The 25,498-nt window shown below is 35.1% G+C and overlaps 1 protein-coding gene across 1 annotated transcript in view; it reads left to right on the top strand.

The window, feature by feature from the left end:
• Positions 1-25,498, top strand: part of CSTF3 (cleavage stimulation factor subunit 3) — a 78,086-nt gene that overhangs the window by 14,684 nt on the left and 37,904 nt on the right. The window contains exons 2-3 of the mRNA XM_003910063.4: positions 5,618-5,719; positions 5,842-5,937. Of these exons, the coding sequence (XP_003910112.1) occupies positions 5,618-5,719; positions 5,842-5,937 (198 nt within the window). The remainder of the gene's footprint in view (positions 1-5,617; positions 5,720-5,841; positions 5,938-25,498) is intronic.

Raw genomic sequence — 25,498 nt, 5'->3', positions numbered from 1 at the left:
GGCTGGAGTGCAGTGGTGTGATCTTGGCTCACTGCAACCTCTGCCTCCCAGTATCAAGCGATTCTCTTGCCTCAGCCTCCCGAGTATCTGGGACTACCGGCATGCACCACCATGCCCGGCTAATTTTTGTATTTTTAGTAGAGATGGGGTTTTGCTATGTTGGCCAGGCTGGTCTCGAACTCCTGACCTCGTGATCCGCCCGCCTTGGGCTCCCAAAGTGCTGGGATTACAGGCATGAGCCACCAAGCCTGGCCTCTTTCTTTCTTTTCTTTTACAGTGTCTTGCCGTCACCCAGGCTGGAGTGCAGTGGCGCAGTCTTAAGTCACTGCAGCCTTGAACTCCTGGGCTCAAGAGATTTTCCTGCTTCAGCTTCCCGAGTAGCTAGGACTACAGGTGCCTGCCACCACGCCTGGCTAAGTTATTTTTGTTTTGTTTTGTTTTGTTTTGTTTTGGTAGAGACAGAGTCTCACTGTGTTGCCCAGGCTGGTCTTGAACTTACGGCCTCAAGCAGTCCTCCTGCCTCAGCCTCTGTAGTAGCTAGGGCTTCAAGCACACAACACCACGCCTGGCTAATTTTTAAATTTTTTGTAGAGACGAGGGTCTCACTGTGTTGCTCAGCTGCTCTTGAACTTCTGGCCTCAAGTGGTCCTCATGCCTTGGCCTCTCAAAGTGCTGGGATTACAGGCATGAGCTACCATGCCTGGCCTAAAATTTCTTTTAATTTTTTTTTCAAGAAGTAAACCCTTTGAAAGAATTCTTTATTTTATTGTGTATCCCAAGGGCCACTACAATGTCTGACACATACTAGGCACTGAGTATTTCTCAGGTGAATAAGAAAAAGTCAAACAAACCAGAAGAGTATATGGAAGAGTAAGTGTATGTGTTGTTTGCATGTCTCCCTGCTCAGCATCACTTTTTATTTTCCATGTGGCTGCCTGCCATGCCTTGTTTTATTTTTAAGTGACTACAAATTCCATAATTTATTTAACTGGTCCTTTTGTGTATATATATATTTAATTTTAACAAATAGAGACGGGGTTTTGTTCTGTTACCCAGGGTAGAGTACAGTGGTGTCATTATAGCTCACTGCAGCCTTGAACTCCTGGGGTCAAGCGATCTTTCCACCTTAGCCTCTTGAGTAGCTGGGACTACAGGCATGCATCACCTATCTGGCTATATGTAGTTATTTATTTTCAGTCTTATGTAACTACAGTCTAGTAGCTGACTCTCATTATATATCTTTGTGTACATGTGCAGTAAGGTGTTACTAGAAGTGGAATTCAGAATCAGACATTTATATTAAACGTTAATCAGTTTCTTTTTTTTTCTGAGACGGAGTCTTGTTCTGTTACCCAGGCTGGAGTGGGGTGCAGTGGCCTGATCTTGGCTCGCTGCAACCTCTGCGGTCCGGCTTCAAGCAATTCTCCTGTCTCAGCCTCCCGAGTAGCTGGGACTACAGGTGTGTGCCACCACTCCCTGCTAATTTTTGTATTTTTAGTAGACACAGGATTTCTCCATATTGGTAGGGCTGGTCTCGAACTCCTGAGCTCAGGTGATCCACCCGCCTCAGCCTTCCAAAGTGCTGGGATTTCAGGCGTGAGCCACCGCACCTGGCCACATTGATAAGTTTCTACTTGCCCTTGCTAACAATATGAGAATATTTTTTGCTGCTTACCCTCACCAGTGCAATTTAATTATAAGATGTTAGATCTCTGTTTTCTGGTTTATATTTGCAGTTCTTTTTTTCTTTTTTTTTTTTTTTTGTGAGAGAGAGTCTCACTCTGTCACCCAGGCTGGAGTGCAGTGGCGCCATCTTGGCTCAGTACAAGCTCCGCCTCCCAGGTTCACGCCATTCTCTTGCCTCAGCCTCCTAAGTAGCTTGGGACTACAGGCGCCCGCCATCACACCCGGCTAATTTTTTGTATTTTTTAGTGGAGACAGGGTTTCACCGTGTTAGCCAGGATAGTCTCGTTTTCCTGACCTAGTGATCCACCTGCCTCAGCCTCCCTCAGTGCTGGGATTACAGGCATGAGCCACCGTGCCCGGCCAATATTTGCATTTCTTTTGAGTCTTTAAAAAGTTAATTATAAACTGTTCATATGCTTTGCCCATTTTTTGTTTTAATTTTTAAGTTTTTATTAAAAAAATTTTTTTTGACATAGAGTCTCGCCCTGTCACCCAGGTTGGAGTGTAGTGGTACGATCATGGCTCAACCTCCAGGGCTCAGGTGATACTCCCACTTCAGCCTCCCAAGTAGGTGGGACCATAGGCGCATGCCACCATGCCCCACTAATTCTTTGTATGTTTTGTAGAGATGAGGTTTCGCCATATTGCCGAGGTTAGTCTCAAACTCCTGGGCTCAAGCAATCCTCCTGCCCACTCCCAACCCCAAAGTGCTGAGATTGCAGGTGTGAGCCTCTGCATCCGGCTGCATTTTCTTTTTGAACCACTAGTGGTTAATTGATTGTGCTTTAATTTAGTATTTTTGTCATGTGTTGGAGGTTTTTTTATGTTTGTCTTTTTTATTTTGGTACTTTTCTCATGTGCAAATTTTAACTTACCATGTAAATTTACTCTTTAAAGACTTTTTTTTTTTTTTTTTAAAGACAGGGTCTGGGCTCTGTCACCCAGGCCCGAGTGCAGTGGCGGCAATCTCAGTTCACTGCAACTTCTCCCTCCCAGGCTCAAGCGATCCTCCCACCTCAGCTTCCCAAGTACGTGGGACTACAGGTGTGTAGCACACGCCTGGCTATTTTTTGTATTTGGGTAGAGACGGGGTTCTGCTGTGTTGCCCAGGCTGGTCCAGAAGAACTCCTGAGCTCAAGGAATCCTCCTGCTTCGGCCTCCCAAAAGGCTTCTGAAGAGCTTTTCCTATGCAAAAATACATTTCACCATATTCTGCTCTAGTTCTGTCTTGTGTTTCTGTTTTTAACATTTAAGTCTTTGATCTCTCAAGTTTATTTTGGCAGAAAGAGTAAAGTAGAAATTCAACTTTATTTTGATAAAATTGAATTCACAGTTATTCTAACAGATGACTATATAGTTATTCTGAAACCATGTATTGAATAATTCACCGTTCTAATTTGAAAATGCCACCTTTATTATTTGCTGATTTTCCATTTGCTGTTCTTTCTGAGCCTGTAGTTTCATGTATGGGTAGAGCCAGTAGTCCCTTATAAACTTTTCCAGCTTTAGTTCCTTGAGCAAGCTATTCATAAAGTTCTTGTATGTTAGGAAAACATCTTTATTTTAATTTTGAATTACAGTAGTCAACATGTCTTTTTTAAAAATAAGTGAATGCTTACCAGTGGTACAAGCTAATTTATTCCAAAGAAAAGAGTTTATTTCTCCTAGGTAATTAAAAAAATCTGAATAGATGACTTTTTAAAAACTTTTCCAAACTGGTGTTTTGACTGAATTGTTCCATGAAATACTAATTCCACTAAAAAAAAATGGTGGGGGAGTGACGGGGAAAAGTGATAGGGGCAATGCTTCCTTCTTTATGCTTGGATATTATCAATATGTATTGCCATTTATAGATGTCAGGATGTCCTAGAAAAAAGGCAAAACAAAACGTTATATAAATTAACTTTTTTTTTTTTGAGACATAGTCTGGCTGCTGTCACCCAGGCTGGAGTGCAGTGGCGCGATCTCAGCTAACTGCAAGCTCCGCCTCCTGGGTTCACGCCATTCTCCTGCCTCAGCCTCCTGAGTAGCTGGGACTACAGGGGCCTGCCACCATGGCTGGCTAATTTTTTGTGTTTTTAGTAGCGACGGGGTTTCACCATGTTAGCCAGGACAGTCTCGATCTCCTGACCTTGTGATCTTCCCGCCTCGGCCTCCCAAAGTGCTGTGTGGCTCTGTCACCTAGACTGGAGTGCAGTGGCACTGTCTCACTCATGGTACCCTCTGCCTCCTGGATTCAAGCAATTCTTGTGCCTCAGCCTTCCAGGTAGCAGGGATTACAGGCACACACCACCATGCCCAGCTAATTTTTCTGTTTTTAGTAGAGACGGGGTTTCACCGTATCGGCCAGGCTGATCTTGAACTCCTGGCCTCAAGTGATCTATCTGCCTGCCTTGGCCTCCCAAAGTGCTGGGATTGTAGGCGTGAGCCACCACACCTGGCCTGTATAAATTAACATTTATCTGGCTTATTTGAGCATCCCTTTTTGTGGTACACAGTAGTATTCTGAACAACAATTTGAGAAGTAATACTTTTATTTTTGCTTCAAGTGCTGGCTACTATTTTAGGCATTTTTTAAAATTAAATTTCTATAATAAAAGTAAAACTATTTTACCAAAGGATTTGGGGAATACTGAAAGATAAGGGAGAAAAAAATCAGCCTCTAATTCTACTACTCATCTTCCAAGGATGACCAGTCTAAGCATTTGAATATATTTTAAAAATCTCTTTAATTGCAGATTTCTTTTATAGTTTTCATTGTGTTGTATATACAATTGTGAATTGTGTTTTTAAAATTTCTTTACATCAAAATAAGATTTCCATGTCATTTCACACGTTTTCTTTGTGGTGCAGGATGAATGCTTTAACAGCAGTGTTTCTCAAAGTTGGTCCAGGAACCCCAAGGGTTCCTAAGGACTCTCAGAGGATCTGTGAGTTCAACCTGTCTCATAATAAATCTAAGACATTATTTGCCCTTTTTCATTCCTAATCTCTCACGGGGATACAGTGGAATTTTTCAGTATCTTTATGATCTGACAGGGCAGCAGATTGAATGCAGAAGCAGATGTAAAAATCCAGCTCCCTTTTAAAAAGTCGAACATTGAATGGATTTATAAATATGTAAAAAGTGACATTCTTATTACTGAATTTTAAGTTATTTTTATAAAGAAAAAATAACATGTAAAAAGTTTTATTTGTAAATCAATTGATATTTAAATTTGTTTTAATTTCTAATATGGTAAATATTGATAAAACCCACATAAAAGCTCTTTGTGGTTCTTAATTTTTAAGAGTGTAGAGGGGTCCTGAGACCATAAAGTTCGAGAACTGCTGTTTTATAGTATTTAATACAAAAATAAGTTTATTTGAATAAAAAAATTTGATCACTTGGTTTCATTATCTTCATGCAAGTTACTTCTGATTACAAATACAATCGTCCCTCAGTATCTGTGGGGGATTGTTGCCAGGACAACCACTTAGATACCAGAGTCCGTGTATGCTTGTGTCTCTTATATAAAATAATGTATTTTCATATAGCTTACATATGTCCTCCCAAATACTTAAATCATATCTAGATTATTTATAATAACGTCATATAATACAAATATCATTTAAATAGTTGTTATACTGTGTTGTTTAGGAAATAATGATAAAAAGGCTGTACATGTTTAGTATAGACACTGCTGTCTTTTTATTTTTTCCTCTGAGTATTTTCAGTCCACCCTTGGTTGAATCTAAGGATGTGGAACCCACAGATAAGGAAGGACGATTGTACACAGAGGTTCTAGAAAACACAGTTTTCTTTTATAAGAGGATATTTTTATGCTTTGTAATGTGACATTGCATCTGAGGACTTTATTGTTCATGAATTAAGTTAGGCATGAGATTTTTAAAACAGTAACTTTAGTTCACTGTTGTTTTTTTTCCCCAGGCAGCTGAGTATGTCCCAGAGAAGGTGAAGAAAGCGGAAAAGAAATTAGAAGAGAATCCATATGACCTTGATGCTTGGAGCATTCTCATTCGAGAGGCACAGGTTTAGTGATATAGGATTACATTTCCTTCTCTATGGGTCCAATCACACTACTTGGTTCTGCAGTGAATAATATTTTCATAATCCTAACATTGTAAATGCTGTTTATTGGTTTTCAATTTTAGAATCAACCTATAGACAAAGCACGGAAGACTTATGAACGCCTTGTTGCCCAGTTCCCCAGTTCTGGCAGATTCTGGAAACTGTACATTGAAGCAGAGGTTACTATTTTATTTTATTTTTTCTTAATATCAGCATCTGATGGGAATTGCAGCATACACTGTAGTGATAGAAAACAAATTAGGAACATAGCTAATTAGGACAAGGAGGATTTAAATGTGTCTTACTTTTATTTTGTAAAATAGGTATAAAGGAGTAATTAAAATGAATTTTTGAAATTTGGGTCTTTTACAAGCTGATGATTGTTGCATTTTGGAGTTGCAACAACATTAAAACAGTTTCAATGGTATTGGAGTGCTTTAGCCTTTTATTTACTTGTCATGTGTCAATTTATTGCCTCCTGTGTCATTTATTTAGAACTCATTTTTCTTTTTATTCCTACTTACAAACTAATATGGATGAGAGTATATGAAAATATAGAAATGTTAACTTAGTTTTTCATAGAGTATTTTGAGTGTCTGGTGAAATGCAACATGTTAAGGGAATAATTACTTCACATTTTAATTTTGTGAAAATGCATGGTTTATCAATGTAAGCACTTCAATAATTTAACGATTTTTCTGTAAGATAGTTTATATTATGCAAGAATAAGCTAATGTGATTCAAACCTATTTAATCCTATTTAATCTTAATTTTACCCAATGATACTTTGCTTTTTTTTTCTTGCTTTTTATATCTTGAAATTTGAACCCAGGCATATATATTTTAAAGAGTAAGGACCCCATTCATGATTATGGTTAGGAGGAAAATGTTAATTTTTGAAGACTGGAATTAGTAGTAAAAATGATAATAAAAGTTTTAATGTGTCAATAACAGTTGGCACCAAGTAATCATTTTCAGGTTATTAATATAAATTAATGGGATGGAAGGGGTAAGATGTAAATAACTGATATTCACATTAAGCTGAAAATTATATGCATTTCTTTTTGTAACTTATAATACGCAGTACTCTTAATATTAATTTTGTGATACAGATTCTCAGCATAATCAAGTACACTGCAGCCTCAACATAACATTTTCTGCTGTACCTGAAATTTGAGAATATTTAGGTCTGTTTTGGACCTATTCAAAGGGCTTTGGTCATCAGCAGTACTGAATATACTTCAGCACAACACAGTGTCATCTGTGATGTGTCCTCAGAATGGACCCAACCAATAGCAGGTTTAAATAGAGGCTACAGTGTACTCATTGTATTTGTGCTATAGTTTAGATTGCATTACTTGGTTGGGAGGGAAATTACTGGATAATAGCAGGAACATTGTGTGTGTTTTATTTTTGTGTGTGTGGTTGTGTATGTGGTTTGTGTGTTTGTGTGTTTGTATGTATGAGAGAGATTGTGCCTTATGTGGAGTCTGGTAGTTTTGGCCCGTGACCATATCCTTAAAGTTTCCTCACCTATCCTCTGGGACCATTTCTTTCCTTAATATATTTAAATCACCAAAGTAGGTTGGCACGAAACAGGTGAGGCCTGTCTGAAATACGCTGAAGCCTGTGCTGCTTTGTATTAACTCATTAACAAGGAACCTGGATCACCTGCACCTGGTCTGCATTCTAGTCTGGCTTTACAAACACATTAGACTTAAATTCAAACACACCAGAAATGAACATAATTGATATATAATTGTTTTTGTATAATGAAGTAGAACTTTCTGAGTTTTTGAAATTTCCTTGTTTCTCAATTATTCAGGCATTATTCATGCATTTTATTATAGCATAAGTTAAACTGAAATAGGCAGTTAGATACTCCATTCTGTAACTCTGAACACAATGGGTTTGTTTCTGCAATTTCGTAGCTGTAAGTTACAAACTGCATCCTAAAAAAAGCTTCAGGAAGACCAGATGTTATTCCAAGGGGCTAAAAGTTGTCTACATAACAGGCTCAATTCATACAATGAAATGAAGAGCTGCTAGCAGTTGCCTGATTTATGTAGTTGGTACTATTTGCAGTTACTTCACACACACACAAACATACACACACGCACAAATAGGTATATATAATGTATTAAAAACAAATGGTAAATAATATATATGTATATTTTTAAAAATTTATATTTTTGGTTTAGAAATTAAGGTTTTAAATTGAATACTGGTTTTAGAAATGCATATTCTGAGCTGTGTTTTTCTCTTTCCTGGTTTGCTCTTTATTTTTTATATTCACATTTTATATTTTTGTTTAGCCTATGAGAGGCTAAAGTTTTCTTTTGATCATATCACTCAATGTGGCCATTAATATTTCTGGAGAAGACACATAACTTATTTATAATACTTTTTAAAAATCCAAAGTGATAATAAGAATGTTTTTACGTTGAAAGTAATACTTAAGTGTTTACATAACATTCTGTATGCACTCAAGAAAATAAAGTTTTGTTAATACATTTGTTGTAACTCAGTACTTCATGGTGGGAAAATTGTAATGTTCATTTCTTTATATTCAGCTAAACCAACTTGTGTGACTCCAAATACATTTTTTTAATAGAAAATGCATACATCTTTAGTAACAGAAGATTTGCTTCCCCAGAGAAACTCCTTGCAAATCCTATTAAAGTACAAAATGTCAAAGGAAAAAAATATTAAACTTTTTAAAACAATTTGAAACATCAGTTGGAAATGAGAGCATATTAATTACTTAGAAAAAAAGTTGATGATGCTACTATATGAGCCAGTGGCTCATAACTGAGAGTTGAGCAGTATCTATTTAGCTATATAAAATTTGGATTTAAAATGTCATCCTTAATTTGTCACATGCTTTCATTTTTTTTGCTGTAGCATGGAAATTGTTGCAGGTAAAATTCTCTTGCTCTAGTGAACGGCATTTAGGACAAAATTCTGTGTATTCTTAATATATAATTTCAAAAACTAGGCCAAATTACTTTGGTGTTATATATAATACATAGGAGATAACATTTTGCCTCCACTCCCTGAAATGTATTGTTCTACTCTTTACTCCAAAACTGTTACGTCACATGATTTAACAATATTATTTATTATAAGATGAGCAAGTCATTAATTGTATGACTGTTCTTAAAGTGATAGTTATCAAGTATAAAGTTTAAATATCAGTATGATATGAAACTACTTTTGTGACTTCTTAGTTTTAAATAAAGGAAACATTTAAATATGTCTCCAGCTATTTGATCGGATAAGGATATCTTAAATGCAGTTTAGTATATTTTTGGATTTAATAAATGAGAGATTTTAAACACTTGAGTTAAGTGGAATGCCCCAGTCAGAGCCTCAGTGCTCTTTAAAGAACTACTTTTTACAATGATCAAAAAGGTCACTAAATAATCACAAAATTGAGAAAATCTACAGAATTTTGACATATTCTTTTAAATTGTTCTCCCCTACCCAGCCTGTGGTTTCTGTAGCTTTTCATGTAATTAGGTGATGAGTGACAACATGTAAGCTACAATATCTTATTGTTAGAGAAGTAATTTGTTTTGAATCGGGCCACATTCATAAGGAATTTTTTTACTGAAGGATGTTTTTTATTGGTGGCTGAAGGAGAAATGAAGAAGGTAATGCTGCTGGTAATAGCAACAATGTATCTTGCTGTCTGTGAAAGCTGTATTTCTTTAATAAAAGCATATAGAGAATTGATTGTTTTTTTATTTAAAATTTTTACAAAAGATGAATTCTTTTCTCTATACTTGGTTTTTCCTTCCTTATAAATAATGGGTTGTGTAGCATACATTTCGATTTTTCAAAATGACCTTTCTTCTTGGAAAATGGAAGTGAACTCAGGATGCAACATGAGTGACCTAAATTGAAATAAACTTTTCCACTGTTGATACTGTTTTAATACCTTTACATAGCAGTTCAAATTACTGTATTATAATGTTTTCTTTCTGTTGAGCAATGTGATTTTAAAATGCAGATACAGTTACTGCATTATATAGATTATGGTGATTTCTATACTTCAGCTTGCAGCCTTTTTACAAAAAAAAAATCTGTACTCTTTTCTTATAGATCTACACTTTTCCTGTTTGTAATAAATGTTGGTCCATGTCTGTGTGATTATTCAGATTTTTACTTTAAAAACTCAATATACTTTTTTATCTAGTTTCTTAGATGCATATATAAATGTAGAATAGAGATGTAAAAGAAAAAAGTACTTGTAAACCCAGAACTGGGTGATAATAATCTGAAAGTGCTTTGAATAAAGTACTGTTTATAAGCAAAGGAAATATTTGCATGTTGCCTATGATAAGTAGTAAACTATTTTAGGTTTTATTGAATTATCTGATTCTATCCCTTTTCCCTATTCATTATTATAACAGAGATGTTTAGGTGCTGTCATTTCTACTAACATGGTCTATACATTTTTTCCCTTGGGACTTTTTTCTCAGCCAAAGCAACTATTTGCAAAAGGATGTAGTCACTTAGATAACGACATTTCTTTAAATAAAACCTTATATTTTCTAATCTTTATAATTTCTAGATAATTTGTTCTCTTATGTGAAATGTAGCCATTTATTTTCAAGCAAAATCTTGTTCTAATCAACCTGATTGTCGATATATTTCTCAGCTTTATAAAGCAAAACTAATCTCTACAGTCATTAGTAAACATATTGAAAATATATGGTCATTTTCTTTACCCTGCAAAGACTCTTATGTTTTAAACCCAGCCTTTTTATATTCTATTCTTTGGTGTAATGAGTCATGATATATTCTGAAATTGTGGAAAAAGGTTTATAAAAAGTGCATATACATTATAAAATTAGTGGTGAAACAAAAAGGACTATTGGATCATACAATTTGAAGTTTTTGGGGGAGGTAGTAATGTTTTACCTAAATTTCCTGGACATTCATGGAATAACATAATAACATATAATACCTAATACGTAGTTGTTAAAATTATTGGGTATTATAGTCGTTAGGATCATAGGGGATAATTTTGGATCAAAACTATCCCTATCCCAAAAGGTATTAAAGATATGCTGCAACATAGCATCCATGAATCAACACAAACATGTAAGCCCTTCATAATATCACAGAGCTAGAAACCTCCATATTTGGAAATAAAACTAATTCTAACACATGAGACTTTTTACAGTGTTGAGCATTTTTGGTTATAACTTGAGTTCAGAGGAATCAGGTGGCAACCGACTTTCCTTTATAAAACAAAAGGACCAGTTTAAGTCAAAAGCTCAAATATTTTCTAATGGATTGTTTGTATTTTCTTTAATGCATCAGCTTTGAAACAGCTATTCCTTTGAAATGAGTCTGGTTCAAGGCAGTTCCAGGAAATGAAGATGTCTAAAATATTACCAGTGACATCTGTAAAAAGCACCTCCAAATAAATGTGGACAATGCATTTATTAGTTGTAACTAATTTATTAAACTTTCAGTTTTATTACTTTAATTTTACTGATTTTTTAAACTTTTAATTTTATTATTAAACTGGTTTGCTCCTAGCAACTTGGTAGCAGAAAACAAATAGTTGGTTTGTATAATGGCATAATAGGTTGAAGTCTGTATCTAGATTTTTTCCCCCACATATCAGAATCCACAGCAGTTTGAACAAAAATTGTGAATATTTGCTTTGAATACAACTTCTTGAGAAACTCAGCTGCTTTTCTAAGACTCAGGAAAGCATAATGTGGGTAAGTTTTACCATTTTGTATGCTAGACCTCCAAAGAAAAATTTTCTATTTGCAAGTGTTAATTAAGCAATAGTTCTAAAGACAAGTTGACATCAGTGATAGGATTCAAATGTAGTTTTGAAATAGTACATTGAACTGTAGTAAGGGTCAAAGATAACAAGATCCCAAAGCTGTTTTTAATCTTTTTAAAACTAAATCTAAATACTTCTGTTCATGTGACAGAACATGTTCAATTACAGCCTTTTATTTAAATGCAGCACTTCAGCTCTAGCATGTACTGTTGACATTTTAAGTCTTCCTTTGTCCCAAGATTCATATTCTGCAACTTTTCATACTGGATTTGAAGAAAAAAGAAGGTTGGCCATTTTGTTATGATGGTTTTCTTGGAAATTTTTTCATTCACCAGACTATGACTACTGCACATGTTACATACTTCAAGTTGAAGTGGGCATAATGTTTTAAGTCATAAATTTTTAAAGCTGGAACATGAATTAGTTTAGCTCCCTCATTTTATATGTGAGTAAAATAAGACATTGTTATCCCTGGAGCCAAAGTTTACAAACTTCACTGCTTTAGAATCACTTGGAAAGCTTTTAAAGCATACAAGCTTCCCAGTTAGCATACCAGCACTGCTGACTCAAGCTCTAGAGGATGGACATACAGTATCTGTTTCTGGCAGCTGGTTTTGGGAATTGAAGCTTTGCAGGGCAGTAATTGAATCTTATTGCTGTTAGTAAATTTTGTAGTTTGCAGAATATTCCCTATACTTGCCTGGACAATAAAATGATTAGTCTCCTGGCTTGCTTTTTGTATATTATCAATCAAGTGATCTTTGAAGCATCTACTATGTGCTTAGTATACTGTGACTGTTAGATTCACAGTCAGGGTTAGTGTTATGCTGTTTTAACTGTAACCGTTTTTTTTAACTAACTGAATTTATTCCTGGGTTTGAAAACCGATTTTCTGGTTACATAAACTTTTTTTAACAAGACAGTCACATGAATGTCAAACTAAGAATCTGATAACCTTTAAGGACACATCTGAGCTGAAGAGTGTGGCTTAAAAGAATTAACTGCAGCTAACTTGTACCCTCTGTAGAGTTTGAACAAGAATGCCACATCTTGGTATTTATTTTTGGTTGGTTTAGCTAACATCCTTTTCTTTCAGTGCAACTTGAGTGTTGTACTGGTACTTCTCATTCTTCTAGGTGGTGGGGAATGGGATGTTTTCTCACAAATAACCAGTTATTTCTAACTTACTAAAGTCAGGTTCAGTCCATTTCTGAGTTTTTCACTAGAAAGATCTGTAGTGTTTCTCAACCATTTTAAACTCATATCCTTATAAAAAATGAAAACTCAAATGCTTCCTTAATGGCTTTTGACAGTTTTAAAATCAAATTTGATGACTAAAAAGTACACCAGTGGTAATTTTAGAATGGTCTTTTCAGCTGTAATTAAGAATTTAAGTACTAATGAAATTTAGAATTACATTAGACTAAATTTTATAAAACTTAAATGACCAAAATGGCAACACTACTCAGTATTATGGAAGTGCAGTGTCATTAGAGGGAAGATTGTCAGCAAAATAACTTTGTTTCCTGTGTTTGTACATTTCTTTTAGTTCCCTCATCCACCATTTCCTTTGGTTTTGGCTATCGTGTATGAAGATAATTTTTGAAGGTTTTGTGCTTCCTGTATTCAGGGTATGGTATTGGGTATTAGGTGAAAAAATGCTTAAAACATTCATTATTTAGGTTATCAGAGTTGAAAATCCAATCACGAGAGATCACATGGTTTAATCTGCTTGTATTGGTTGAATAACAAGAGCATTGCTTTTAGTGGTTACAAACTGACAGTCATTTTTGTAATCCATTTGTAACTTTATTTTGAAACTACTTTGAACTTACAAAAAAGTTGCAAGAACAATGCAGAGAACTCCCATATATATTTTACACTGCTTTTTAACATCTTGACATAAGTGCTTTACTGAATCTTTATTTTTTTCCGAACTATAGGAGATTGCATTGCATATATTATGAACTTTAATACTTTGATGTGTTTCCTAATAACAAAGATTCTTATACATACACACAGTTGAGTGATGAAATTCAGGAAATTTAGCATTAGTAGAATAATCTGCAGTCTGTGTTCTACTTTTGTTATGGTAATACTCTTAAATTTCTTCTGATTCATTATCTAATCCAAGGCCATTATGTAATTGTCATTCCTCTTAGTCCTTCAGTGTGGAACAGCCCCTCAGCCTTAATTTGTGTTTTTGTTTTTTTTTTGAGATCGAGTCTTGCTCTGTCACCCAGGCTTGAGTGCAGTGGTGTGATCTCAGCTCACTACAACCTCAGCCTCCCAAGTAGCTGGGACAAGTGTGCTCCACACCCAACTAATATTTGTATTTTTAGTAGAGATGGCCAGGCTGGTCTCATTCCTGACCTCAGGCCTTCCAAAGTGCTGGGTTACAGGCGTAAGCCACTGCACTCAGCCCTCGGCCTTAATTTGAATTTGTTTGATGCTTCATCATTAGATTTAGGTTATAGGTTTTAGCTGAAAAGCCACCAAAATGGCCATGTGTGTTTAGTGTATCTCATCCGGAGGCGTAGTAATGTTCATTTGTCCCATATTGGTGATGTCAGTTTTCATGATGTGGCTCAGGTGTTGACCAGCTTGTCCACTGTGTAGTTATTATTATTCCTTTGATAATTAATAGAAAAAATAATGGGGAGATAATTTGAGACTAAATATTGTATTCTCATCTAACAACTATCCACTCCATTTAAACTTGATTGATTCTTGGTTGAATCAGTGATACTTTTCCATGGAATTATCTGGTGTTTTTCAATATGTTTATTGAGTGGAAACAGATATTCTATTCATAACTCAAACTTTATTGTGTTTGAAAACCATTGGAAAGTCCTAGCTTTCACCTCCCCACCATGATTTTTTTCATTTAAGAAGCTTACTAGTGAGTATAGTTAGTAAAGATAATGTTTAGGATTTTGTCAAATATAAAATAAATCATTTACTGTAAATGATGCCTGTCAATTCTGTCATAAATCATATGGGGAAGAAAACTTAAAAATTGCTACTTCAAGCATTGGGTTATATATATTATATATCTATTATCTATATATAAACTGTATGATATAGGAAATTGATACCTATACTGATTTACTTGACCAGATGGCAAATTATTTCAAATAAGAATTTAGGTATTTTAAAAATAATGCCATCTTTCACTTTGTAAACAAATTAGTGAGTCAAAAAGATCATCTAGACAAATACTTGATTATGTTTGCAAATGCTACATTATTTAACTTGTTAAAAGTTTTCAGTTGTGAGCAACACAAATGATGAAATTCTCAGCACTTTAAAGGAAATAGTTTCCATTAGCAATTAAAAATGTCAGATTGCTTATCCATGGGAATATTTGCTAAAAAGGTAACTTGTTCCTTTGTAAATTTGAATTTCCTGAGTTCACAGAATAGTTAGGAGATTAGCATTTAAATAACAGGCATTCAAAGTCAAAGTAACTTTGAAAAAAAGAAGTTTAATCGGCCGGGCGCGGTGGCTCAAGCCTGTAATCCCAGCACTTTGGGAGGCCGAGGCGGGTGGATCACAAGGTCAGGAGATCGAGACCATCCTGGCTAACATGGTAAAACCCCGTCTCTACTGAAAATACAAAAAACTAGCTGGGCGTGGTGGCGGGCGCCTGTAGTCTCAGCTACTTGGGAGGCTGAGGCGGGGGAATGGCGTGAACCCGGGAGGCGGAGCTTGCAGTGAGCCGAGATCAGGCCACTGCACTCCAGCCTGGGAGCACAGCGAGACTCCGTCTCAAAAAAAAAAAAAAAAAAAAGAAGTTTAATCTGTTTGGGTGCAGTTGTTCATGCCTGTAATCCTAGCATTTGGGAGGCCAAGGTGGGCATGGATTGCTTGAGCCCCAGGAGTTTGAGACCAGCCTGGGCAACATAGTAACACCCTGTCTCTAAAATACTTTTCTTTTTTCTTCAAAAACACAAAAAATTATTATTTAAGTTCAGTTTTTTATTATGGGGGTAGGGAACTACTCTGCCCTGTGCCTCAACTGCAGGGTCAGAATTTTTCTTACTGTGTTACTGTAACAGTGGTCTGATCATATTTAGTAGTATGGGAAAGGTATGTTTAAAAATGTCTTCATTTATTTAAAGAAATGCAATGCAGTGCAAGGAATTTGCAGGTAACTATAAGGGATATATGTAGGAATAGGAATGAAAGAACTTGAAGTCTGGGGACCCTAGGATATTCTGCTTGCAGCTTCCTTATTACTAGGACCTTAGCCAAGCAATTTAATCTTTTTTCTTTCCAACTTTTTATTATAAAAATTTTCAGACAAATTTGAAAGAATAATATATAGTCAATACCTGTACACCTCTGCATAGGCTTAATGATGCTTTATATTTCTCTGCTTATATAAAGAGAATAGTACCCTATAAAACCACAATATCATTGTCACACTTAAAAGGAACAATAATGTTCAAATCTATGTTAATACTCAGTTCATGCTTAGATTTTTCCTCCATATGTGATTCTAGTCACTAGCCATTATACTAACTGACCTAAGAAATCTAAAATACAGTATAGTTGTGGAAATAGCTATTAATACATAGTAGGCTTATAACTGACTTTTGTTTTTCTTTGCTCAGGAGTTTTTTGCATTCTTCATTATTTGTCTCAGTATTAGGTCTAACAGTATTTTGGTGGGTATTTGAAAAAATGGATTATGTATAGCTACTCACAACCACATATAATTGCTTCAGTAGAATTTCAACAAACCTTTTAGAAGATTTTATGGTACAATAACTTCTGTGTAGCCAGGTTATCCTTTGTATAAAATCTTATCTCTAAAATTCTAGTTGCTATTGTTGTCCATACTTCCATAGTTTTTAAATTTTTAGCTGTAGATACTTGGGTTTAATTTCAGAGAGTACAAAGGAATCTTGTACACAAAAGGGGCAAATCTTTGTAATCTTGGACTTTTAAGAAATTTATAAGAGCAAGTATTTTCTTTCCTCTTTGAGACAGGGTCTCACTCTGTTGCCCAGGCTGGAGTGCAGTAATGTAATCATGGCCTACTGCAACCTTGACCTGCACAGGCTCAGATGATCCTCCCACCTCAGCCTCCAGAGTAACTGGGAATACAGGTGCACACCACCACACGTGGCTAATTTTCATGGTGTTTTGTGGCTGTTTTGTTGTTGTTTTGGGTAGAGACAAAAATACAAAATTTTGTATTTTTTTGTTTTGCCATGTTGCCCAGGCTGGTCTTGAACTCCTGGACTCAAACAAAGAACATATATTCTTTACCACTTTGAATATTTTTTTTACATTCCACATTATAGAGAGAGCAGTAACTTTTACATCTGTTTCTGGGTTAGCAATTAGGAGTGTTATTAGAATGGCATTTACTTAAATCAAGGCCAAAACTAAAGATTTAGGTAGAGTATATTAGCCTTTCAATACCTGCTTATTAAACAGTTGTTTTCATACTTTTCAAAGATGTGTAGAAGTTTTGTAAATTAAGTTTTCTGATAGGATAAACTATATTCCCTATGATCTGTTATTTATCTATTTTTTGAGACAGAGTCTTACTGTTGCCCAGGCTGGAGTGCAGTGGCGCAATGTTGGCTCACCACAGCCTCTGCTTCCTGCGTTCAAGTGATTCTCCTGGCTCAGCCTCCCGAGTAGCTGGTATTACAGGCACCCATCACTGCACCTGGCTAATTTTTGTATCTTTAGTAGAGACAGGCTTTAACCATGTTGGCCAGGCTAGTCTTGAACTCCTGACCTCAGATGATCCACCCGCCTAGACCTCCCAAAATGCTGGGATTACAAGCATGAGCCACCATGCCCAGCTTGATCTGAAAGGAGATTTTTACTAATTGAGATTATGAAATTTTATGAAAAATAAAAATGAAAAATTAAAGTCAGAGGGGCACGATATCTAGCTCTCTATTTAAAAATACTAAAAGGAACTTGACTTTTCTAGTTAATGGGAAAAATCTGATTTATTGAAACTAAATCTTTATTTCCAGTGATTTGTAATTTGTGGTGCATCAGGCTTAGAGATTCAAGATAAACTTTTTGAGCATATCTCCAGGCTATGTCATTGAAAACTCGAGTATCTTCGTGTAGCTACCTGATACTCCTCAGTTGATTGTAGGTAAACCACTATGATGTTGCATCAGAATTTGTATTATTTACCTATAAAACAGTTTGCAATTCTAAGCATCCCACAACTGAAGTGTTTTTGGAATTTTACTTTAGTGTATTCAATTAAGCTTATAAGATACTTTTATGTGTAAGATGAAAAGTTTACAGGCTGCAGTTTGACATTTTTAGGAGACTGTGCAAACTAAAAATGCAGAATTGCGTTGTTAGCAAACCTTCTTGGAACGTAATTTTGTATGTGGAGGACTAGTCCTTAAAAGTTCCCTAGAATTGTGGACTTTTAGTAGAATGAAATTTATTGATGCCTACTGACGTATTTGCCTGGGTCATAGTCACGTAAAATTGTCCAAAGTATTAACACCTTTTTTTCAGTAGTGCAGTTGGCTGTTGAATTTAGAGATTCTCAAAAAAAGTAATCTGGTAGTAATTTTGCAGACCCCCCACCATCTGTATATTATTTATAAGTTTTTATATGGATATAGGTAAAAAAGTAGTCCGGGCTTGGTGGCTCATGCCTGTAATCCCAGCACTTTGGGAGGCTGAGACGGGTGGATCACTCAAGGTCAGGAGTTCAAGATCAGCCTGCCCATCCTGGTGACACGCCGTCTCTACTGAAAATACAAAAATTAGCCAGGTGTGGTGGCATGCACCTGTAATCCCAGCTACTTGGGAGGCTGAGGCAGGAGACTCACTTGAGCCCTGGAGGCGGAGGTTCAGTGAGCCAAGATCATGCCACTGCACTCTAGCCCGAGTTAGACTCTGTCTCAAAAAAAAAAGAAGTAATGAAAATGTCTTTTTTCAGGTTCTTCCATCCACGTTATTTTTCAGGGAAGATGGGGACAGTATCTTCCTAAATTGCTTCTAAAATTTATTAACTTTTCCAGTATCTGTTGAGTAAATGCATGCCAGACACTGCATGGGAAGGTGGGGGATGGTGAGTCAAGGAAACCTCGAAGAACAGGATTTGTGAACTGAGGCCTGAAGTATGTGTATGAGTTAAGCAGAGAATACCTGGCAAAGAGAACTGCCAGTGCAGAGGCCTTAACAAAGGAAAGAGAAAACATGCTTTATTTGACGAGTTGAAACAATTTTAGCTTGATGATTTTTAATTTTTTACATTTTAGAAATAGATGAATGCTTTTTTTTTTTTTAATTTTTAAGCTGAATTTTGCTTCTAGTTATTCCCAGTATATTAAAGCAGATGACTTGTGGCTTACATGCATGTTTTCTTTGTTATAGATATATATGAGCTTAATGGTCATTAGCTCATCTAGAATTGCAGCTAAGCAATAAGGGAGAATAATTGGAGAATAAGCATGAACATCTGAAATAATTGCTAGATTAATAAGTTGGCTGTAATTTTGCTCTAGGAAGAACTTAAGTTGAGATATTTATAATTCTGGGCCCTTATTTTACTCAAATGCCTACATAAATTTCTAAGTTAAATGACTGGAAACTTCCTGTTCAATTCTCAAAAGAAAAAAATTACATGTTGATTTATAAATTCTCTTTTGGTTTCTTTTTATTTTTAGTTTCTATTTGAGTATTGAGAAACTAATACAGTTAAGAAGCCATAAAATTTTCCCTTTAACAGTCTTCATAGCGATTGAGGAAAATATGACAGTACTTGGCCAGAGTTTTCACTTTTTGAGGGGGAAAAACATTTCCTAAGATAAAAAATTGGTTATTTTCTATACTAGGTAAAACCTGAGAAGTTGCATGAGTTTGATTCCTAGAAATGTTTTTACCATGAGTAAAATTTGTTTTTACTAAATGGGAATCCACATTGTCAGCGTCTAGCTTATCCAATGACACACAGTTTCTAAATTGACTTATTTTGTACAGAAAAAAGATTGCTTATTTTATATGAATTTTTTTAAATGAAAAAACGTAGGAAAGTTTTCCCCCCTTTTGGATAAATATTTAAGTTAATTTGCATGTGTTTACTAAAAGGGATAATTTTACCAAAGGGACAAATATTTAATAACCAAGATTAAGAGATACTACTTATTTTACTGATTCTAGTATCAAGGTTTGAAACTTAGTTTTAAACAGAATCCTGTAAAATGTTTTGATGTCTTCTGGATACTTTTGGAATACCTAAAGACTGGCTAAAATTGAGAAAAGCAAAAGCACAAGAACAGTAGTTTCCAAACATCTCTCAAAACCCAAAAACATCGTGCCATTGCACTCCAACCTGGGGGACAGAGCAAGACTCTGTCTCAGAAAAAGAAAACAAAACCCAAAAACGTTGGCAGATCATGTCAGTTTCTAAATTTTCTTTCCTAATTTTATTGATTTGTAAAATCCAAGAATTAGGGAGAATTGCATACCTAGGTGATACGTAATAATGTGTTTATGTAATAGTACTAACATTTTTTAAAAGACATGAAATAAAATGTTTTTATAGCTGTTAAGAATAAAGGAGGATTATAATGGAACTTTGATCAACTGAATTAGAGTTCTGATAGAATTTTTTAAATTGATGAATTTTTAATGAATTTATATCTGTATTCTTAGTAATTATGCGAAAAGCCTAACATTTGTATGTTTAAGAATCTGGTTTTTTTTAGTACCTTCAGGTAGGCTGATTTAATAATTAGTAGAAAATTATTGAATGCTAGGATACCCACAAGTATAACATTTTGTGCATAATATCTGCATGATAGATAATCCACATATTAATAGTAAAGTCTCTTCTCTAGTCACACTGGCCTCCTTGATGTTCCTTAAATTTATTTCAGACATACTCCCCCCTTAGGGGTTTTGTCTATATTAGCTCTTTTATCTGTTCTAAAGATATTTTTCCAGATGGCTGCTTTGCTAGCTGCTTTGCTTTCTTCAAATCTACAAAAATGTTTTCTCCTGTGACCACTCTGTTTAAAATTGCCACTCCTATCCTCCACAGAACTCCTTATCCTTTACCGAGTTTTCCTTTTCCCCTATAACACTCATCACCTAAGGTACTGAATAATTTACTTATAGTTCATCTCTCTTGTATGTTGCTATATTCCAGGAAGCTACAATAATGCTTGGCATACAGTGGCACTATGAATACTTGTTGAATTAAAAATCCACAGTGGGAAATAATTGTATTTTACAAGTTGAATTTCTAAAAATTAGAGTTATGATTTTAGTTTATAGCAAGATGTATTTTCACGAGTATAAAATTGTGATTGGCTGATACCTTTACCATGACAGGTTAGAAAAATGTCTTTATTTTTAGAACACTAAAAGAAACTATCCTTTTGAATTGTCTAATACCCCTAAATATTTAAGTATTTCAGAGTAAACTGCTTTCACATTATTTAGAATTATGTTGATGTATAACATAAGAGAAAGATTTACACTTTTTTTTTTTTTTTTTTTTGAGTCAAGGTCTTACTCTGTCACCCAGGCTGGAGTGCGGTGGCTTGAACTCAGCTCACTGTAACCTGTAACCTCCACTGCCTGGGCTCAAGTGTTCCTCCCACTTCAGCCTCCCGAGTAGCCGAGACCACAGTTGCAGGCCACTATGCCTGATTAATTATAGAGACAAAGTCTCATGTTGCCCAGCCTAGTATTGAACTCTTGGGCTCAAGCAATCCTCTCACCTCAGCCTCCCAAAGTGTTGGGATTACAGGCATGAGCCACTGTGCCTGACCAGATTTTTACCAGATCTGGCTTCTTTAATAGATTACTTTTGGAATTTAGTGCTTCAGTGAACATTGGATTTTAGAGTTTATAGTTACTTTTCAAGGTAGTTTGCACACAATTTTTTCTAATCTTTTTGAAAGCTTGATATTAATAAAATTTTATGATGGAGACTAGCCAGTAATATGATGAGTTAGGTTACTCAGATTAGCTCTCTCACTGAAAACAGCTAAGGCTGCTAGATAGAATTTTAAGAACATCTTAACTAACATTGGACTTACAGCCCTGTAAGGAATTACCAGGTGAAAGCCTAATGGAGTGGGGAGGGATAAAAAAGGAACATGAGGAGATAAGCAGAATGCCTAAACTGTTTTGGCCCTGAAAGCAACTGCCAAACTGGGAAGACCTCTTGAGCTTCAGTTTTGAACACTTCCAGGACCTCAGGCAGCAAAAATCAAAACCCAAGGCCTGCCCAGGGTACAGTGTCCAATGGGATAGCCTTTCCCCTTAAACTGTGTGCTTTAAAAGCTACACTCAGGATGACAGTGATCTAGAAGTAAATCTATGCCACCTTCCTACCTGTAAGGGACTGAGAAAAGTTGCTTCCGTCTGAGTAGAGCAGAATGGGGGGATCCTGAGATGTTCCTTATGTGGATTTGTGTAAATAAACGTCACCTGAGAATGATTCAGAAAAACTGAAGCCATGTATGAGGACTCAGCCTGAATTAATGAATTAATGTCCCTAATAGGTCGTAATAGTTTATTCATACCCTTTCTGGAGGAATGCACCTTCTTCCTAGGCCTCAAAGAGTTTCCAGAAATAATCTTTGAAGGGAAAGGAGCAGATCAGTTGTTAAAAATAAGCATATAAGGAAACCACATATATCAGAAACAGACCTGCAAAGGCTTCAGAAACTAGAATTTAGATAAGATTAGTTTAATAATAGGTGAAGAGAATTGGAGAACTGAAGGAGAACTGAAGGAATCCAGAATGGAGCTTAAAGAGCCAATTAGATGGAAAATATGAAAGATGTCTGAGACACAAAGGATAGCGTGAAAATGTGTCTACTTGAAGTTCTAGAAGTAGAGGAAGGACATGGGGCAGAAGCACGATTTGAAGAAATACTGAGAGTTTGCCAGACTGATTGAAGGCTTCAACAGATTAAAGATGCTCATTGAATCCCAAGCAGTAATTTTAAAAATCCACAACTAGACACATGAGGATGAAACTACAGAAAACTAAAGATTTTTTTCTTAAATCACATAAATGGTTGGAAACAAAAAGATAAATGACCTTCAAAGAATGGCAGTAAGGTTGGTAACTTCACAGCAACAAGGGAAACCAGAAGACTGGAATTGACTCTTCAGGTTGCTGAAAGAAAATAGCTGTCAACTTGAAAGTTCTGTACCCAGGGTCATGTTAATAAAATAACATTGTGAAAGTTACACATGCATTTTTGAACATGTCCAATTGTAGGTATAACTTAAATATATATATTAAATTCAAAGCTCATTTATTAAGTATCCAGGTTTCTCTTCATATTTACTTCCTAGCCTAAAGTCACTCTGTTCCAGTGAAAGTTTTCATAAGTGAAAGGACTCATTGGAATTGGAATTGGTATGTTTTTAGCTTCACTTTTTTCAGGGCAAAAATGATTATGAGTTTTATTTTTATGTTTATTATAAGCAGAACTATAAATCTCACTTGATTGGTTTAGTGCCACAAGTTTATAGTTCGGGCATTAAACAAGTAGTTTCTTAAATGCTGAATTTCAGTTAAATTTTTATCCAAATATATCACTTCAATTTCAATTTTATTGTTAAATGTTTATAAAACCCTTGACTTGGTTGGAAATGAGTATTTTTAATGATCTTGAGTTATGCCAGTGTCAGATTCCATTAATTAGTATTCATTTTTTAGGTTTGAAAATTAACTAAATGAACTAAATTTTTATGGCAGTGCCTCTGGACTTTATCAGTTGTGTTAAGGTTGATAGTTCTTTTTTTTTTAATGCTTAAATTATACTATGTGTTTAGAGACTGCAAAGGTAATCCTTTTCCTTAAAAAATGTTAAATAGTTTAAACAATATTATACATCTAATTTCTGTATGCATAATGCATTTTATGTTTTATTTGTACATGTTTTTAAAATTTTAACAGTTTGGGGGTTTTTGGAATGTTTTGAGAATTGATAAAAATACAGATAAATGTTTAAGTGTAAAAACTCAAAAGTTACATGTCACCTAGACATTCCATATATATGTGTGTTCATATATGTATACACATATGTGTATGTGTATATATATATTAAAATAAGGTTCAAATATGAGAAGATAACAAAAGGAACCTACAGTGAAAAGTCACCTACCCCTGTTCTTGAGGCACCAGTTCCCCTCAGAGACAATGTTCATAATCTAGAGATGTTTAATGCACATACATTCATGTGTTCTGTCCTTTTACATTAATAAATATATATTACATTTTGTTTTACACCTTTTTTTATTGCTTAAGAAAGTAAGTTTTGGAAATCTTTTTCTCTACAAGTACATGATATTCTATATTTCTTTTAACTTGTCCCCTACTGAAGGACATTTAAGTTTTTTCCTCGTCTTATATTATCACAGACGGTTATCCAGTAATTGTATACATATCATTTCCATTTGTGTAAATATTATTGTAGATTAAATTCCTAGAAATTTAATTGCTGGATCAAAGAGTATATGGGGTTTATTCGAATTTTCTATTTCCTAATGTTCTTCCACAGAGGTTGTCATAGTTTTAAATCCCATTGATAATCCTGTAAAGGGCCCATTTTCCTAAATCCTCTTGACACAATATTTTATACTCTTAATTTTTGCCAGTACTTATAGGTAAAAAATGGTCATCTCGATGTGATTTTCATTTGCATTTCTCTTATGAATGAGATTGAGCATATTTTCATTTTTAAGAGCCCTTTGGATTTCTTTTTCTGAGAACTAATCTCTCTAGTCTGTTTTTCTGGGTTTTTTTTTGTCTTTATAAGAGCACATTAGGGAAGTTAAGGAAACTTTTAATGTTAGCACAATTTCCTATTTAGAAGTTGAAATAATTTTGATTAAACATTTAAATAATGTTATATTTATTGCTTTACCTGTTTTTCTCATTGTCAGAATGGAAGGAATGATAAATAAGTTCTGAGACAAAAGAACATACTTTGTTGTTTTGATGTTCTTACTGACCTGTTTTTACATACTTTTCTTTTTTTTTTTTTGAGACAGGATCTCACTATGTTGTCCAGGCTGGAGTGCAGTGGTGTGATCACGGCTCAGTGCAGCCTCCACCTCCTAGGCTCCAGCAATCCTCCCACCTCAGCCCCTCCAGTAGCTGGGACTACAGGTGCACACCACCATGCCCAACTAATTTTTGTATTTTTTTTGTAGAGACAGGGTCTTGCTTTGTGCCTAGGCTAGTCTTGAACTCCTGGATTCAATCTAACCACCAGCCTTGGCCTCCCAAAGTGCTAGGATTATAGGCTTGAGCCACCATGCTTGGCCTATATTTTTCTTTCAAATGTGTGTTTTGTGCTTAAGTATTTCTTTTGTTGGCCAAACCTCTTATTTCCCATTTAAATTAAGTCTTAATGTTTGCAAATTATTTTTTCATCTTTTTAAGCTTTTTATATTGCATCTCAACATTAGACATGAGGAGACTCACATACTCATATAATGAAAATAGTTTTGTGTATATATATATATTTTTTTCCTGAAACTGATTTGCCTGTGAAATAGTTGTGAAGAAAACTCGTGATTCACATTACAGATTTTCTTGAGCTATTCAATAAGCTCATGTATATAGAGAATAATAAGGCCATGTATATAGCGACATCAAAATCATGAAGGCTTCTTTCAACAATCAGAGATCCTTTTGAAGTGAGTTTATATATAAGATTATATTTTATTAACAGTAAACATTTCAAAACCAGTTTTCTTTCCCATTGGTGAACTAATTAAATACTTTATAGAATTTGGTTTTCAACATGCACATTTTGCCATCCAACAATGTATCTCAATTGTAATTTGAAAGCTAATCCATAGATTATTTTATATCTTGTTTCTGTGCATTTTGCAGTAGGATGATGGGATATGGGGAGAACAGAAAGTCTTTTGTG

The sequence above is a fragment of the Papio anubis genome, chromosome 12 (genome assembly GCF_008728515.1).
Source record: "Papio anubis isolate 15944 chromosome 12, Panubis1.0, whole genome shotgun sequence".
Taxonomy (NCBI): Eukaryota; Metazoa; Chordata; class Mammalia; order Primates; family Cercopithecidae; genus Papio; species Papio anubis.
This window is presented reverse-complemented; position numbering and strand designations above follow the sequence as displayed.